At 43.7% G+C, this 17,297-nt stretch overlaps 2 protein-coding genes across 4 annotated transcripts in view; one reads left to right on the top strand and one right to left on the bottom strand.

Moving 5' to 3' along the window:
• EEIG2 (EEIG family member 2) overlaps window positions 1-17,297 on the bottom strand; it is a 157,012-nt gene that overhangs the window by 93,588 nt on the left and 46,127 nt on the right. The window lies entirely within an intron of this gene.
• Window positions 1-17,297, top strand: part of SLC25A24 (solute carrier family 25 member 24) — a 60,727-nt gene that overhangs the window by 21,145 nt on the left and 22,285 nt on the right. For all 3 annotated transcript variants that reach the window (XM_053243514.1, XM_053243516.1, XM_053243515.1), the window contains 3 exons: window positions 6,376-6,502; window positions 10,827-10,914; window positions 13,616-13,727. In XM_053243514.1, coding sequence (XP_053099489.1) covers window positions 6,376-6,502; window positions 10,827-10,914; window positions 13,616-13,727 — 327 coding nt within the window. The remainder of the gene's footprint in view (window positions 1-6,375; window positions 6,503-10,826; window positions 10,915-13,615; window positions 13,728-17,297) is intronic.

Here is a 17,297-nt window from a genome sequence, read left to right as displayed (position 1 = left end):
CAGGTTGGGATTAAAGGACTGACAGAGAGCTTGCAAGAGGAGAGAACCCAAGGTGAAGTGAGGGAAGCCAAACCACCAGCCAGGTCTCTTAAGGAATAGGGGGTCACCCCTGGTCCCTTGCCTTCTCTTCCTCACTTTCCAGCACCACAAAAGCCAATGACCCAGGCTTTCCAGCAAAATTCTGGAAGTTCAAATTCCAGGTTCACAAACTATCTGACAAAAAGCACAAGGCTGGTTAGACAGGTTGTTTCCAGCAATCTGTTCAAGTTACAAGCTGTCAAATTTTATAGCGCACAGCCACGTGCACTCCACCCCCGCCAGCTGCCATAATTTCAATCCGTCTTCTGCTGTCTTCTTGCCAATAGTCGATTACTTATTCCTAATTCCATCACATGCTGTTGATGCCTTTCCCGCCTACATCCTCTAGGAGATAACGGCTGCTCAATTTCTGACTCTGATCCTGATCCTTTCCTTCAAAGATCACTTGGCCCTGCTAGCTCCTCCTGCAGCAGACACTTGCCTTGGCCTGTCTCCACTACATCCCCACTCAAATCACAGACCTGATCCTCTCAAGTGCCTCCCCGCTTCCTGGTAAGTCCCCTACCCCCACTCCTCTTCCGCATGTCATGCCCACACCTTGGGAGGTGTGGGCATGACATGCGGAAGGTGGACACCCTGGGCAAGCTGTAGAGGACATGACTCCAGTGACAACATCTGAGATCAAGAGCCTTGTTGCCCAACGGAGAAGGCCCCAGGAGAGGACCTGATTCCACCTGAGGCTATTGAAAACAATCTGGATTGGTGGGTCTCTGTTCTGGCCTCACTATTTACCTTCATTGATACTCATGGCCATCCTCAAGGATTGGGGGACAGCAATTAGTGTTCCTATTTTCAAAAAGGGCAATAAAAACGACTTGGCCAATTACAGACCCATTAGCCTGCTCAACACAATTAGCAAGCTCTATGCAAGACATCTGCATTGGAAATTACAGGACTGGCTGGAGCAGGAAAGTCTGCTAGTGGAGGAACAGGCTGGCTTCAGGGAAGGTCGGTCTATAATCAACCAGTGCCTAGTACTCCAGCACCTTATTGAAAAATACTCTTCCTACAACACAACCTCCCTTTATGTAGCCTTTGACTTTAAAGCGGCTTTTGACTCTATCTCATGAGTTGAATTATGAGAGAACCTGGAGGCTTGCTCGATTGACCAGTGACTGTTATACTTAATACTATGTGTCACACTGGCACATCGCTCAAGGTAAAGTGTAACCCCCAGAGACATCTCACAAGTGCCAGCGATACATGAAAGGGTGTAAAGCAAAGCTGAATACTAGCTCACTATTATTTAACTTATACGTTAACACCATGGTGGGCCAACTCAACAACCTAGATTTCCACCCCACTAAACTTGCAGGAGCCCATATTTCCACCCTACTTTATACAGATGATATAGCAATACTATCAAGGACTCTCATTGGCCTTAAATATGCATTGAGGGCCTTCACATGGTATTGCAAGGAAGATCTAATGAAACTTAATTACCATAAACCCAAAATTATGGTCTTTGCTAAAAGGCCCAAGATCTGCACTTAGTTAATAAAAGGGCACAAGACTGAATAGGTTTCTTGTTTTAAATACCTGGGGGTAGTCCTTTACTCCACTGGCATTAGGAAGACACATGGGGACTATACAGCATTAATGCACAGAGGAGTACCTTTGCTATCCTTACGTTTCTCCGGACAAGAGATGGCCATTATATACCTACAGCACTTAAATTGTATGAAGCCAAGCTGCTAGCACAGCTCTACGGTGCCCAGCTGAGCCTCTTCCTCAACTTTGCCCCATTGGAGCCCCAATCAAAGTTCCTAAGAGCAGCCCTTCAAGTTCCAAGATGTGTCTCTAACGCCACCTTGCAACTGGAGATAGGCTTGATGAAAGTAGAGGCAAGGGTCTAGATTAACATACTTAACTATTGGCTTCCAGTGTTTCTCAACCTTTTTGGAGTCAAGGACCACTAAATTCCTCGTGCAGAGTTTCAAGGACCGCTGCATTCTTCATGCGCAGTTTCCCAAACCAGCAGTTAGTAAAGGGGTTTCAAGTTTAAGTTTGTCTGTCTATCTATCTATCTATCTGTCTATCTATCTATCTGTCTATCTATCTGTCTATCTATCTATCTATCTATCTATCTATCTATCTATCTATCTATCTATCTATAACAGACTTCTATACTGCCCAAAACTTGTATCTCTGGGCAGTTTACAATTAAAATAATATAAGCATTAAAATCATTAAATTTGGAATATTAGGGGTTCTCAACCTTGGGTCCTCAGATGTTGGTGGACGTAAACTCCCATAACCCCCAACCACAATGGCATTTGGCCATTATGGCTGGGGATTATGGGAGTTTAAGTCCACCAACATCTGGGGACCCAAGGTTGAGAACCCCTGAATCTAAAAGCCTGGGTGAACAAATATGTCTCCAGTATGTCTTCAGTATGTGTGGGGTGGGGGTGCTTGTGATTACTCAATGGAGAGGGGATGTTGGGCCATTAGAAAAATTCAAAAACTACAAAACCAACATACAAGCAAGCTTTTGAATTCCCCAAAACTCTTCATCAGGCTGGATGTCAAGCAAAGCAAAAAGGAGGTGAGGAAAAGAGAGCTGGGCAAGTGGTCAGTAGAGCCTGCAGTCTGCAGTTTAACCCTCTCTTGATGGAGTTGGAGTTTTAGCCGGAGTTGTGTAGTTGCAGGGCCGGATCCAGACCACCTTAGTCAGGACCACCCACTGAAATTAATTTAGTCATCTCTCATTTGTGTCGATGCTGCTTGGTCATGATCACTGACCTGGCTTGATCTGGATCCTGCTCTTAGATGTGCACTTTGTGAGGCGGACCTGATGAAACCTGCGCAGCTCCTCCAAAACTCCTTAAAAACAGTTATGTGGCAGGCGCTGGGAATGGGGTTTTTTTTAATGGTGAAAGAAAAACGTGAAGAAGAGTGGTGGGGACCTGGTGTTAAAGGGAAGGGGGCAATTCTGAGATGGCGGGGGGCGCGGGGTGTTGTGGTGGATGGCTCGTCTTCCTTGCTGGGGAGACAAGGCACTGTTCAGGGTGGGTGAGGCAATGGTGCACCGGACCGCGCTCGGAAGGTCGCCTGGGTCCAAGAGCTGCTGCTGCTGTGCTTGCGCACCAGAGTGTAGCAGGTGTTCCCCCATCCTCTCTCGCAGCACACGCTTCTGTGCCCCCTCCCAACTCCCCTGCATGCACCAATCACACCAGCCTGCCTTTGGGGCCACGCAGCTCACATGGTCCCACATGCTGCCCATGAGTCACTGCGAAGCAAGCCAAGGCAGCCCTCCTCCCTTCCTCCACTGCTTAGCCCTCACCACAGCGTGATCCCGGCCAGAGGTTGTCCCCGCTGCCCAGCGAAGTCATAAAAGAGACTGCTGTCTTCCACCGGCAGTGCAGACCAGGGGGTTATAGGGAGCCGAGGGACCACAACGGCCCACCAATCCAAGAGGGAAACGGCATCCCCTCTCAAGGTGCCTTGGCCACAACAGGCAGCTGGTTTTAAATTGGTTGGGATCGGACACGAACCGTGCTGGGCATCAAATCCCCAGGATCACTTCATTCCAGTACCATTCATCCAATGACCCTTTTGCATGAATGCACAAAATGGTCTCTTGCCTCTCCCCTGAACCACGCCGCCTCCCTCCGCCACTTAGCCCTCCTTGGTACGTGTGCTTGCTCCCCTTCCCCGAAGAAGGTCCACTTGCACTCCCTTTCTGTAAAGCCCAAATCAAGGTGGCACTCCTCCCTCCCTCCACCACTTAGCCCTCACCACGGCATGATCCCAGCCAGAAGTTCCACCCCCTGGCAAGGTCACAAAGGGGACCGCAGACCAGGTGGTTACAGGGGGCCGAGGGACCACAACACCCCACCGAAGAGGGAAACAGGGTTTTCTCTCAAGGCGCCTCGGCCGCAACAGGCAGCTGGGTTTCAATCAATCAACCTTTGGCTGCAAATAATGAGCGTGCAAGAACCAGCAGCCCTTCAAGTGGCGCCCACTTCCATACTTTTTCGTCGATGCCCCTACGCTGCATACAGTTTGAAGTTGTAAAGATAAAGATAGCTGTAGGAAGATCTCAGCAGCACGTGGAGGCAAGGCGGAAGCAGGGTCCCGTGTCTCCATGATACTCGTCTCCCTCTTCCGTGCCATGTGCAAAATTGAGGAAGTGAGTGCCTTGATTGCAGTTGTTGGGGGGGGGTTTGACTCCCAGTCAGGGACCAGCACTCAACCCTTCGGGGACCAGCAGCGGTCCAGGGACTGGTGGTTGAGAAACTGTGGCTTAGACTGTCTTTCTGTCCCTTAGGCCTTGCCTGCCCGCCCCCCCCCAAACCCGGAGCAATGACTTCCAATCCAGTTGGAAACAGTCAATTATGACTAAAATATTGTCCCTGGGCATATCCCCACCTCTCTTAGTTAACATGGGCTATGATCCAGCCAAGGCACTTATCAAACAGCGTATTACAGACATAGAGCAACAATCTGATATAGGCAATGCCCCAAACTTCCTGATCAGTGAAGGACTCAGGCATACTATCTCTCCTGTGGCATACCTAACACAACTGGAAGTCCCAAAGCACAAGGGGGGGGGCCTTCACACTGGAATGTTGCCATGTTCTTCCCTCAGCTGTGCTTGAGGAACAATATAGGAAGATCCCACTCTAGGAACATCAGTGCCCCTGCAACTCAGGGCGAGTAGAAACAATGGCACGTCCTCCTTCAGTGTTTATTATAGGGACATTCATGACACCTTCATTCTGCCATTGTTACATAACTATCCTGATTATACGGACCATTTTTATACCTGTCTACTGCTTTCTGATAGTAACCCACCACTTAGAGTGTTGCCAGGTTCTGCATGGCAGCAATTAAAATCCGGCAGATGATGACCTGCTGTTCGTGCCCAGCACCCAACTTTATGGACTAACTCGACCACTTCATGGCAGCCCAGAATACCTACAATTCTATAGTACCACAGCTGGCTTGGCTTTTTACCTTGACCTAAATTGATAAAACTCTTACTAGGTCTATAGTTGCCCTTGTATAATTTTATATGCTTCCGCATTTTGCATATAACTTTTTAATGCATTCTTGTTTCTCTTTTTTATGCCTTTTAAAAATGATGTTTTTATGATGCCTTTTATAAATATTCATATGCATCTTTTACCATTATTAATTGCTGTTAACTGCAATTTTGTATGATTTTATATGCCTCTATGTTTTTCATATAACTTTTTAATGCATTCTTGCTTCTCTCTTTTATGCCTCTTCTTAATCAAGAGTCATTTAGTTTGTGGTCTTGCTCTGTCTTAGACAACCATCATTTAATTTTATAATGTACTGCCACTTGTGATTCTTATAGTCTTTTATCATAGTCTTTCATTATATGCTTGTATTGTCCACCCCCAGGCTTTTAATGTATACTTTTAGTTGTAGTATGTAATCACGCCTTATACTTTATGCTGGTCTATGACTGTAATAAAGATTGATTGACTGACTGTTAAATACTAAATAATAATGCAAGGGTTCTCGAACTTGGGTCCTGAGATGTTAGACTACAACTCCCATCATCACCTTTGGCCATTGTGGCTGGGGATGATTGGGAGTTGTAGTCCAACAACATCTCTGGAACCAAGTTTGAGAACTCTCATAATGTTAAACAACATATGAGAATTGCAGCATTCACATATTCCTTGTGGACTCCCAGAGGCATCTGACTGGCCTTGTTGGAAAATTATGTTGGTCTAGAGGGGCTCTTACTCTGATCCTGCAGGCCATTTCTTATATAATATTTTTGGAATGGATTGCTCCCTAAGTATTGTACTGAAATCACTCCTGTTAAGGAAATGTTGCATCGGAACCAGGATAGTCCTTTGCAAGCAATAACATTGTTTAAAAGCATTGCTATTGATGTGTTTGTCCCACACTCTTTAAATAAGACTATATGAATAATGGTTACATCTGGTATGTACTTTGAATATTTCCTTAGAGAATCCTGTAGGTTGGAGGTGTTAACATCATGGATAACATCCAGCCCATAGTTATCAGTGGATAAGTGTCATGGCAAGTTGGGATGCAGTCCTTGTAACTTTTAGATGATAAAGTTCTATAGGCTCTGCCTCAAAAGAATACTGTGGTTAAATTGATAACTGCGCTTAAATTTACTCACCTTTGCAAGAAACAGGAGCATTTTTTAAAATGTCTATAGAAATAACTATTTCAGAATGTGAGAAGTCTCCTTCTTGGAATGTGGTATTTAATTTTATAGGCACCTTTACTAATATTTTTTCAATCTGCCCTTTTTAATAGAAAATTTTCAGAGCTGGAGATACTAACCAGGATGGCAAGCTGGATTTTGAAGAATTCATGAACTACCTTAAAGACCATGAGAAGAAAATGAAACTAGCATTTAAAAGTCTGGACAAAAACAATGATGGTGAGTTCCCATTTGGCATCTTAGATGTTATTTTTTTTGGTGCGGGGGGGGGATCAATTTTTGTAATGTTTAGAGTTTAAAGTTTTGTAAAAATGTTTAGAGTTTAAATGTTTATAGAGTATTAAAAATACTCAGTGTGGCATCTAGACTTATACAATGCAAAACATTAATTCATTAAGATTAACAAGACATTCTCAAAGATCTCATTAAATAAATGTAAAATGCCAGTTATAATACATAACTGAATGAAATGATCAGTGTCATTTATAATCGATGTAGAAAATGTCCATGAAATGCTACGGTACTTAGCACACATCTGCAGTTCTCTTCTGGTAGGAGAAGGAGGTAAGACATAAAAATGTTGCTGCTGGACTTTGCAGATTTGGACTCACAAGTAAGCACTCTGGTATGCCATGTCAACAAGCAGGCTGTGATCCTGACTCATTAGGTCCTCTGGAGGGCAGGGTGTCAGTCAGTCAGCCACTCCAAAAAGAATTTTTCTTGACTAGTGGTTCTGCACTCAGTGAAAAGTTGCAGCACTGTAACTGGCTAGGAAGCAGTACTGCTGCTTTGTCGAACTCTTTGAGCTATTTGCCCTGTTTGGTTGCCATGGAATCTAGGGTTAGTGTACAGCAACCCCTAGAGTGCACCTGAAAGTCATGACCCCGCATGGACACACTCTGAAATCCCACCCCGTGCTCTACACAGTTGCAGTATTTGCCTATAGAGACAAATGCTATGCTCATGGGAGATTCTTCCCATGGATATCCCAGTGCCTTGATCATGGGAAGAATCTCTCCATGAATACAGTGTTTGTCTCTGCAGATAAATAGCAATAGCAATAGCACTTACATTTATATACCGCTCTATAGCTGGAAGCTCTCTAAGCGGTTTACAGTGATTTAGCATATTGCCCCCCAACATTCTGGGTACTCATTTTACCAACCTCGGAAGGATGGAAGGCTGAGTCAACCTTGAGCCCCTTGGTCAGGATCGAACTTGCAACCTTCTGGTTACAGGGCGGCAGTTTTACCACTGCGCCACCAGGGGCTCTTGTTGTAACTGTGGAGAGCAGTTACAAATGTTGTAACTGTGGAGAGCAGGGGGCAAGGTTCTAGAGCACATCAGCACAGGGGCGGGGCTTGCAAGTATGTTCTTGGTTTGTTGTATGTGAGTACAGCATCTCTAGATTCCATTGTTGGCACAACATCTTGGAGGAAGCTTTCCTTTTCCTTTTATTTCAAGGACCTGTATTTCTGTAACCAGACATGGAAGTGGAACACTTAACAGAGCACACAGGCTGTGGCATGAAAAGCAACAGTTTTCTTTTTTCCTTGGGATGTATCCTGGGGGCGAAAAGTAGCTGCTCAAACATTATTTTGCTTGATGTTGTATACCCTAGTCTGAAACGTCTATATTGCTTTGTCTTCCTAGAAACTTGGTGTGATATCATGGTTTGTGATGCAGTTAACTATCAGCAGTAGGTGTTCCCCACTGCTGAGTTAAAAAAATTGAGGCAGCACCACAAACCAGAAAAAAACAAAACCAGGAACACTGTCCAGTTGCAAAAGACAGTTTATTAGAAAAACAATCACTAGCAGTCCCAATGCATTTTTGGCTGAAGCTTTGCTTCAGGGAATAGAAGAGAAGTAGCTTTGGGGGAAAAAACCCCAAATGAACCAAATCTTCCTGCAAGAGGTTATTTCTCTGTGTAAACCTCTCTGAGCCATTTTTGGAAGGACGGTATAGAAATCAAATAAATAATAATAAATAATAAGACTATAGGCTTATTAACATAATTAAACACTAGATAAGAGAAGCATCCTACCCACTTTAAAAAGATGTCTGTGCTCCCGTTTTCTGCTCATATGTGAAGGAAAAATAAAGTAGGAGGTAGGGTCGTGTGGACCGGACATTCGACCGGTTTGGCGAAACCAGTCCTGGTCCAGTCTGGCCATCAAAGCAGGCTGAACTAGATTTGAGCATTCCCCTTTACAAGTAAAGGGTATCCCTAGTCCTAATGCTAAAGGCAGCCCGTGTGGTGGTGGTGTAGCTAAAGAAAGAGGCCTCTGTACCTTTAGAGGAGGCAGTGGAGAAGTGGCACAGGCTCCTCCAAGCCCCCTGCAGGCCTCCCAAATGACAGCCTGGGCTGCAGCCAGCCCGGGCTGTCATTTGGGATGCTGCCAGGGGGCTTAAAGGACCCTCTGCTGCTTCTCAGCTGTCTCCTCTAAAGGTACGGAGGCCTCTTTCTTTAGCCACATCCCCACCTGTGCCAAGGATTCCCCTTTACAAGTGTCATGACTCCTACCAGAACCAGAGGAGGAGCGGGAAGTTCACTGGGGTTGAATCCTTGTCTAAGGGATTCACAGTAGGCTGCCACCATCCACATGAGGGTTTCCCTCATGTGGTAAAACCCACTCTCCAAAGAAGGTTCCTGGGGTGAGGGTGGGGTAAAGTGGCAAAACCCTCCCAAAAAGGGCTGAGTAGTCCTATGCCTTCAAAGGTGTGTGACTAAGGCAGGTCCAAAATGAAGAGTAGCACACTTCCACAACAAGGATTTATTATTAGATTTAAAGAAAAAGGTAGGCAATAAGAACAACTGACTTTTCATAGATCAGATTGTAAGAAATTAACTGTAAGTTAATTATAAGTTAACAATTTAACTGTCCTAACTTATTACTTACAGGCTGCAGCCTTCTCATGCCATAAGAACATAAGATCCCTGCTGGATCAGGTTCAAGGCTCATCTGGTCCAGCATCCTGTTTCACACAGTTGTCCACCAGATGCCACTGGAAGGCTACAGCAGGAGCTGAGGGTATGCCCTCTCTCCTGCTGTTATTCCCTTGCAACTGGTAGCTGCAGAAGCTCAGCCCATTACTTCCTCAGGTCCCTCCTGGGATAGACTACCTAACAGACCAAAGCTTCTGCTGGTGCCTGAGCCAGAAAACCGCTCTCCGTCCTCTGGACTGGTCCCTTTGATTTGAACTTCCCAGGCTTTCCCCCGCTTTTTAGGAAAGGCCACCCTCTCAGCAGTTGCTCTAAGTGAGGCCTAGTCCTCCCTCAAAGCCTTCCCATCACTACAACAAGTATACCCAAGTTGGCCCATGAGCTGGTTCTTTGAATTGGGGGCTGGTCCAGTTTTAATTCAGACCACCCGAACTGGGCTGGCTCGATGTTGGGGCTAGCTTGATGTTGAGCCCGGCTCGAAGCAAGCCGGCTCACACATCCCTAGTAGGAGGTGCCCGTTGTGAACATCATCTAGCCTCTGACTGGGTAGGAGGGCTCTGTTCTACCCAGCAGCTGTACCCAGCTGCTGAATGAGGTAGGAGGAAAAGCCCTCCTACCCAGTGGGAGGCTAGCTGATCATCCCTGCTGGCACTCACAATCATTTGAATGAGCCTATTTCTCATGAGAATGTGGATAACAGATTGTCTCCTGAAGCCCATTTCTTTGTGGGCAGAAACTTGCGCTTAGGATGGTATAAAAATGTGTTAAATAAACTAACTAAATAAATAAATTTGTGTTAGGATTGGGTTCTCAAATGTAGAATTCATTTGTATTTCTTTCCTTTATTTTGAAATTGAACAATTTTCTGATACAGAATTTGAATTTAGTCACCATTAATATTTACTTATGAGAATCTTCACTGGTTTCAATATGAGTTGTATTGAGACTCGGTTTATAACTGCCAGTAGTATTGTGATTCCAACATATTGCAGAAAACGATCTCTTTTATGAAAATTGTGGCGCTCCTGTCTTGATTTATATATTTTAGCGTGGTTTTATGAGTTGTTATTTTGTTTTGATTTATGTTATTGGCCACTTTAGTATGTAATATGTAGGAAAGGCATAAATAAATGCAACCATCTAGAAGTCTGTAAGAACTGAGTGAACTGACATGGAGTTCACTTGGCTGAGGTCCGAGGTTTTTAAAAGAAAACCTTCTTCTTCACCTGTTAAGATCATCTGGGGAGGTACAGTTGCCACCGGCTCGGTGGCAACTCAAAACTGGACCTTTTCTAGAGTTGCCCCGGGACTCTGGAATGCACTTCTTAACAAAATTAGAGTTTTCCCTTCTCTGAACATTTCTAAGAAGGACCTAAAAACATACCTGTTTAGTTAGGCTTTTAGTTTATAGTTTTAAAGCTTTGGCTTTAGAGTTTTTATTGTATTTTAAATTGTTTTAATTATGTTAAAGGTTTTAATGGTTTTATATTGTGAACCACCCAGGTACCTTTTTGCATGGGGCGGTAGATAAATGTACTAAATAGAGTACAGAACCTTTAAATGTGTTCAATTCTCTCCCCCCTCCTCTTTATAAAGGAAAAATTGACGCATCGGAGATTGTTCAGTCCCTCAAGATACTGGGTATAGATATCTCGGCAAAACAGGCAGAGAAGATTTTACAAAGGTCAGTAGCTATTACCTATTATTATTTCTGATTAAGGTCATGATTCTCAAACTGAGTGTTATGAGAGAGACTAAAGTGTGTCTTGAAAATATCAAGGCAACATGTTTGATGCATCCACAGCTCTCTGGGCCTTGGAGTAAACTGGCATCAAGCAAGAATATGGGAAGTGACATCACATTGAGAGAGGGAGTAAAAATGCTCTAAGATTTCCTGATGCAGCTTGTGCTACAGCCTGAGGGAATACCAAAAGCATAATCATTGCCTAGAAGGCACAATTCCATCCCTTAGCCCTGACTGGGCAAAACAGAGAGTAGGCTATTGAGAGGTAATATTAACTGGGCTGTCCTGCAGTTGCAAGGAGGGTGCCTGCCTGTTGTTTTGTGGATGTATTTTTTAAAATGACTATAACAGTGCAGGATGTCTAGGCCCCCCACACTTTTGATACTGGAGTACAAGAGGTATTATTTGGGGAGGGGGCATTACACTATAAAGTGGCAGTATTAATTAACGACATATTCATTCATTCATTCATTCAATTTCTATACCACCCTTCCCAAAATGGCTCAGGGCAGTTTACACAGAGAAATAATAAATAAATAAGATGGAACCCTGTCCCCAAAGCGCTCACAATCTAAAAGAAACAAGATAGACACCAGCAACAGTCACTGGAGGTACTGTGCTGGCGGTAGATAGGGCCAGTTACTCTCCCCCTGCTAAATAAAGAGAGTCACCACTTTTAAAAGGTGCCTCTTTGCAAGTTGGCAGGTGTTCACTAGGAGTTGGTGTTCTCTGGTTGTCTTTGGTAGAATACAGGAGGGGTTTACCATTGTTATCTCCCACACAGTATGAGATGATGCCTTTCAGTATCTTCCTATATCGCTGCTGCCGGATATAGGTGTTTCCCATAGTCTGGTACACATACCAGAGGGCTCACAATCTGAAAAAGAAACATAAGATAAACACCAGCAACAGCCACTGGAGGGATGATGTGGTGGGCATGGATAGGGCTAGTTGGTCTTCCCCTGCTCAATAAAGAGCATCACCACTTTTAAAAGGTTCCTCTTTGCTTAGTTAGTAGTGGAAAGAGTATCTTCATACTCTTTGGGGACATGGCTTAGGTCAGCAGCCCAAACCATGGTTTCATACTCTGAGGCTCTTCACACGATCAATGTGAAGAGCTGTAAGGGGGTTTACAGGGACAGCGAGCTTAGCCTGCTCTCCCCACAGACGATCAGAAGGCAGCCCTGGGTGGCCAGATTGGGGGCTGGCAGGGGCTTTGGATATTGGGGGCCACGTGGCCCCTGGAAGTTCCAGGATACCCCACACAAGTGCAGGATGCCTCTCTCATACTGGAAAGACTCCCAAGCCTGAGAGGCTGCTTGCAGCCTCCCGGCCGGGGGTCTACTCATGTGTCGCCATGCGCCACGGCAACACACAAACAAAAAGATGAGGTTAACAGAGTGCTCACTCTGTTAACCTCATCTAAGGGGAGGGGCATTTAGTGAGGTTTGCTGCCAGGAGCTGCGCGGATCTCGTTGCAGCACACAATCACCTCAAAGCAGGCTAGGCTCCCTTAGCCTGCTTTTGGGCGATCGTGAGAATAGCCTTTCTGTCTGTGACCTTAACTAGAGTTAAAATAACAAACAATGGTTAGTACTAACCATGATTAAGTATTATGTCTTTCCTGGGCTAGTGAAGGACTAGGGACTACACAATTGCCAGATAGAGGGACAGTATAAGGGTTCCATAAAGACTCAGTGCAAGAGATTCTACTTCTTTGGCTTCTAGATTTTGTGGGGGGGTGGGGATGAAGTGGAGACCAAAGGGTGACAATTAATGAAATGTCATCAAGACTGTCGTCTGGTTCAGTCATACTTTAAAAATTTAATAAAATTGATACAGGTTAAAAGGCCAGGCTAAAACCACGCAGAGAAGTTAAATTTTTTTTTTAAAGTTTCAAATTAAAAGTTATAAGTAAAATCTAAAAACTAAAAAAAACTACCAGATATTGAATAAAACATTAAAAAGATGTGTCTTTTTTTTAAAAACGCTGAGGGAGGGAACATGGCGAAGCTCTTTTGGAAGGGCATTATGAAGTCAAGAGGCCTCAACCGAAAAGGCCATGTCTTGAGTCCCCGCCAAGCAGATCTCTTATCAGCTGCCTGAGATCTGCCAACCAGATCTCTGTCAGTTGCCTCAAAAAAGATGCCTTTTTGAGGTTTAGTGTTGCTTGCATGAGCCTAAGGCTTGTATCCCCTCCCCTTTACATGTGAGGGAGGAAATTGCTGTTTCCTTCTCTAATTTAAAATGTACTGCAACTTGTCTATGTGTCAAAAAATGGCAAATTGCTGTTTGTTCTAAATGCAGTTGTGAACAAGCTAGGACATCGAACCATCAGTGAAAATTTTAAATCGCTTTGTTCCATTTTCTCATCTGAAAAAAGAAGGTGGAATATAATGATCTACTCCTCAAGACTGTTGTGAAGCAAAACAAGATAATGCATGAAATGCCTTAGTATTTTAAAAAAACTGGTATATAATATCAGTCAGCAGAACAAATGTACGTAATGAGACTTAAATGTGGGGGGCGGGGGAATATGGCGCTCCAAACGCAAGCATTAGTTGAATGTAATGCTTCTAAATAGTAATGAGGCCAGCCAAATATTGACTGAAGCACTAATTGTTGTATTTTAAATTTTTAGCATCGATGCTGATGGGACAATGTCAGTAGACTGGAATGAATGGCGGGACCATTTTCTGTTTAATCCTGCTACGGACATTCAAGGAATAGTTCGTTACTGGAAACATTCCACAGTGAGTATGGTTTGCATTCTTATTTCAGGGAGCAAAAGAGAGATGAGGTGCACAAGAAACAGTATACTTCATTAAGGCCCAATATGCTTCAAGCAGACTCTTTCCTAATCATCTTCATGTATGCTGGAGGAAAATAGTAGTGTGCTCTGTTTGTTAACCTATATACCACCTCAGAGGAAGCTTTATAATTCTGGATTAAAAGGCTAAAATACACCTTGAGCAAAAGTAATAGGGTGCTTTATTTTGCCCCCCCCCCTTTGGCTCGTTTTTACCGTGGTTTCCCAGCTTCCAGGAACCTAACCCCTGTGAATACATTGACTGTAATGACCCAGTATTCACAGATTCCTTATCTGCACCAATGCTGGGGAACATAACCCCCGTGAATAGAGAGGTTTTCCTCTATTATGATGATTTTACCAAAGTTCCCACAAAATTCTGTCACAGCTTTTCTCACAGAACAGCTGAAGACTTTGTTGATGTCTTTAAGTATACTCCCCCCACCCCCAACGCACTTCCCTCACAGAAAAGACATTGAGGGTTGATGTGTTTGTCTACAATGCAGATTACAGATTTTCTAGTTTTGGCAGGGCTTGCTGAACATGTTGGTAGGCCTAACAGTTCTTTGTTGTTATATTATGTGGGATGGAAACTATTGATTGATCTCTGTTTGATTTATGCCATAAGTTTGAACATGATACTAAAATTGATTCAGTGCCTGGAATAGAATTGGGTGATGTTATCACTGCATTATTGATCTGCTGTACAATCAGTGAGCTTGATTTTATTTTTGGCAGATGCCGTGTTAATTTGAGAATGATGTTTCCTGTTTGTTAAAATCACTCATTTAATTGCAAAATTGAAATTTGTAAACAAACAATCAAATGTTTGAAAACAGTGCACTTCAGAAAAGTATGTATCCTATGTTTTGTATGTAATATATGTTATTACCAAATAGGGATGTGCACGGAACCGCGGAGCTGCGGTCCGGGACTGGGGTGGGGGTTCCTTTAAGGGCGGGGGGAAGGTTACTTACCCTTCCTGCTGCTTTTCCCCTGCCGGTGTGCATATTTTAGTAAGCATTTGGGGCGGCGGGCGGCTTCCCCCGGTCGTCAGGGAGGTACCCTGCTGCCCCAAATGCTTACTAAAATACGCACGCTGGCAGGGGAAAAGTGGTGGGAGGGGTAAGTACACCCCCCCGCCCTTAAAGGACACCCCCCCGGCGCTGAACCACCCATATCCGGACCGGTCCGGTCCAGAGGCCTTTAGAATGGCCTCCGGAACAGTCCGTGCACATCACTATTACCAAAGCCAGTATAAAATATATGTTAATAACATATAAACATATGCTATTACCAGTCCAGGATTAGGACTGGTACATCGATATGTTATCAGCAGACAAAATATTACATTTGAGCCAAATTGCTATAACGGTTACTGTCTGAAAAATAACCATCTTCCTCATTATGCATGAATCTCTTAGAACTGGTTTTCAAAACCAGTGCAAATTAATCTTTGGAAGCGCAGACAGTCAGTTTTGATTATGAAGTTATATGTTGTTAGTTTTGCTAACTTTACAAATATTTTATTATAGTTAATTGAATATTTTATGTAAAAATGTAATGCATACTATCCTGGTAGAAATGTACTTTCCACAGTTAATTTGTGCAGGTTTTAATAAATGGTTCTCTTAGTGGCTGTCTTTCACATATCATGTGCAGATCTTCGTTTGTAGCTAGTGTACAATGCAAGCCACAGCTTACCATTTTATTTAATCCACAATTTTACAGTGTCTTACTCAAATGCGCTCAAGCAGGCCCATTTTGAAAATGGCCAACATTGCCAAATAAGCCCAAATTTAAAACTGCTTCTATATCTTATGCTCACCAGCATGACAAACATAACATTTGATCCAAATGCTGTGTTTCTGAACCAAAGTGAGCCCACTTTCCCAACTTAACAGCTCTGCTGTCCGTCACCTGTGAATTGGCTGGTCTAGATCAGGAGTATTCTATTATCTTTAGAAGCTGCAGTTGGCCTGCTGTGAGAACTTGGTTATCAGCTGAACTCCAGTTGCCATAGCAACATAGGTGGTGTCCCTTTTGAACAGCCAGGATGTTGGTGATAGTAAGGAAGTTGCCTACGGTAATAGTTCTTTCATTTTTCAAAATATTGCTACTTTGGGGGATATGATCAGCTTGTTTTCAACCTGCAATCTATTTTAACTGCAGTGAAAATGCTGTGGATCAGACTGTATTAGCTTTTTAAAAACACACCTACCCACATGATTTTTCAGCAGGCTAGTTTGGCTCTATGTTTTGATATCATGGTGTACGTGCTCCATCTCCATCTATGTGATGAACAGGCTTTCCCAAAGATTCGGTCACCTATTCAGAGGTGAGCAGATCAAAAAGAGAGGGAAAGAACAAGGTTACAGCTTGCGTAGTGCTTCAGGTAATGAATTCTGAACTAGAAAGTTTTTGGTTCAGGTTTTACCAGGACTGTAAACTTGAATAATTTACATTCAGTCACTTGTGAACATACTGGCCAGTGTCAGATAAGGAGAGCTGGTCTTGTGGTAGCAAGCATGACTTTTGCCTTTAGCTAAGCAGGGTCTGTCCTGGTTGCATTTGAATGGGGGACTACATGTGAGCACTGTAAGATATTCCCCTTAGGGCAGGGGTGGGGAACCTTGGCCCTCCAGCTGTTTTTGAACTACAACTCCCACCATCCGCAGGCACAATAATTGTGGCTGGGGATGATGGGAGTTGTAGTTCAAAAACAGCTGGAGGGCCAAGGTTTCCCACCCCTGCCTTAGGGGTGGAGCTGCTCTGGGAATTGTAGAAGGTTCCAAGTTCCTTCCCTGGCATCTCCAAGATAGGGCTGAGAGAGACTCTGCCTGCAACCTTGGAGAAGCCACTGCCAGCCTGGGTAGACAATACTAAGCTAGATGGACCACTGGCCTGACTCAGTATATGGCAGCTTCCTATGTTCATATGAGTGGAAGTATATTTTACATGCTTAAGGGAGGATAATTCCTCTGCAGCCCTGATTAACCCTGAAAACAGGCCCCTGAGAGCTGGGGAACCTTACGTGACATATTTTCAGGGAGCATTGGGACCTCAAGGAAGAGCAGAATCCATGCAAAAATGGAGTAATCCAATACTGCTATGGAAATACTCAAATGTTTAGGTAAGTTAGATGCTTTAAAGTCCATTTTAGTCATAATAAACTTTTGAGACTGCAAATGTTATGTCTCCATTCTGGGTACACTATTTTATTTTCCTGATTTTTGGAGTTTAATTCATTGTAAAGGTATAGCAGGTTCAAGCTGAATTTAATCCCAGTATGAATATCACTGATCCCCCACCCCCAACCAAGAGAGTTAGAATAATGGCCTTGGAAACCAGATGAATCTTAAATTGACAAGGCATTTAAAATATGAAAATAATCTGATGCAGGAAAAAAATCTAAAATGGAAAATATAAGTAAAATTGATAGAATAAGACACTTACTGAGATGCATTTAAAAGCTTACATTAGCAGTAATTACTATTCCACGTATTGAAAACAT

This window comes from Hemicordylus capensis, chromosome 4 (assembly GCF_027244095.1).
Source record: "Hemicordylus capensis ecotype Gifberg chromosome 4, rHemCap1.1.pri, whole genome shotgun sequence".
In the NCBI taxonomy this organism is placed as follows: Eukaryota; Metazoa; Chordata; class Lepidosauria; order Squamata; family Cordylidae; genus Hemicordylus; species Hemicordylus capensis.
This window is presented reverse-complemented; position numbering and strand designations above follow the sequence as displayed.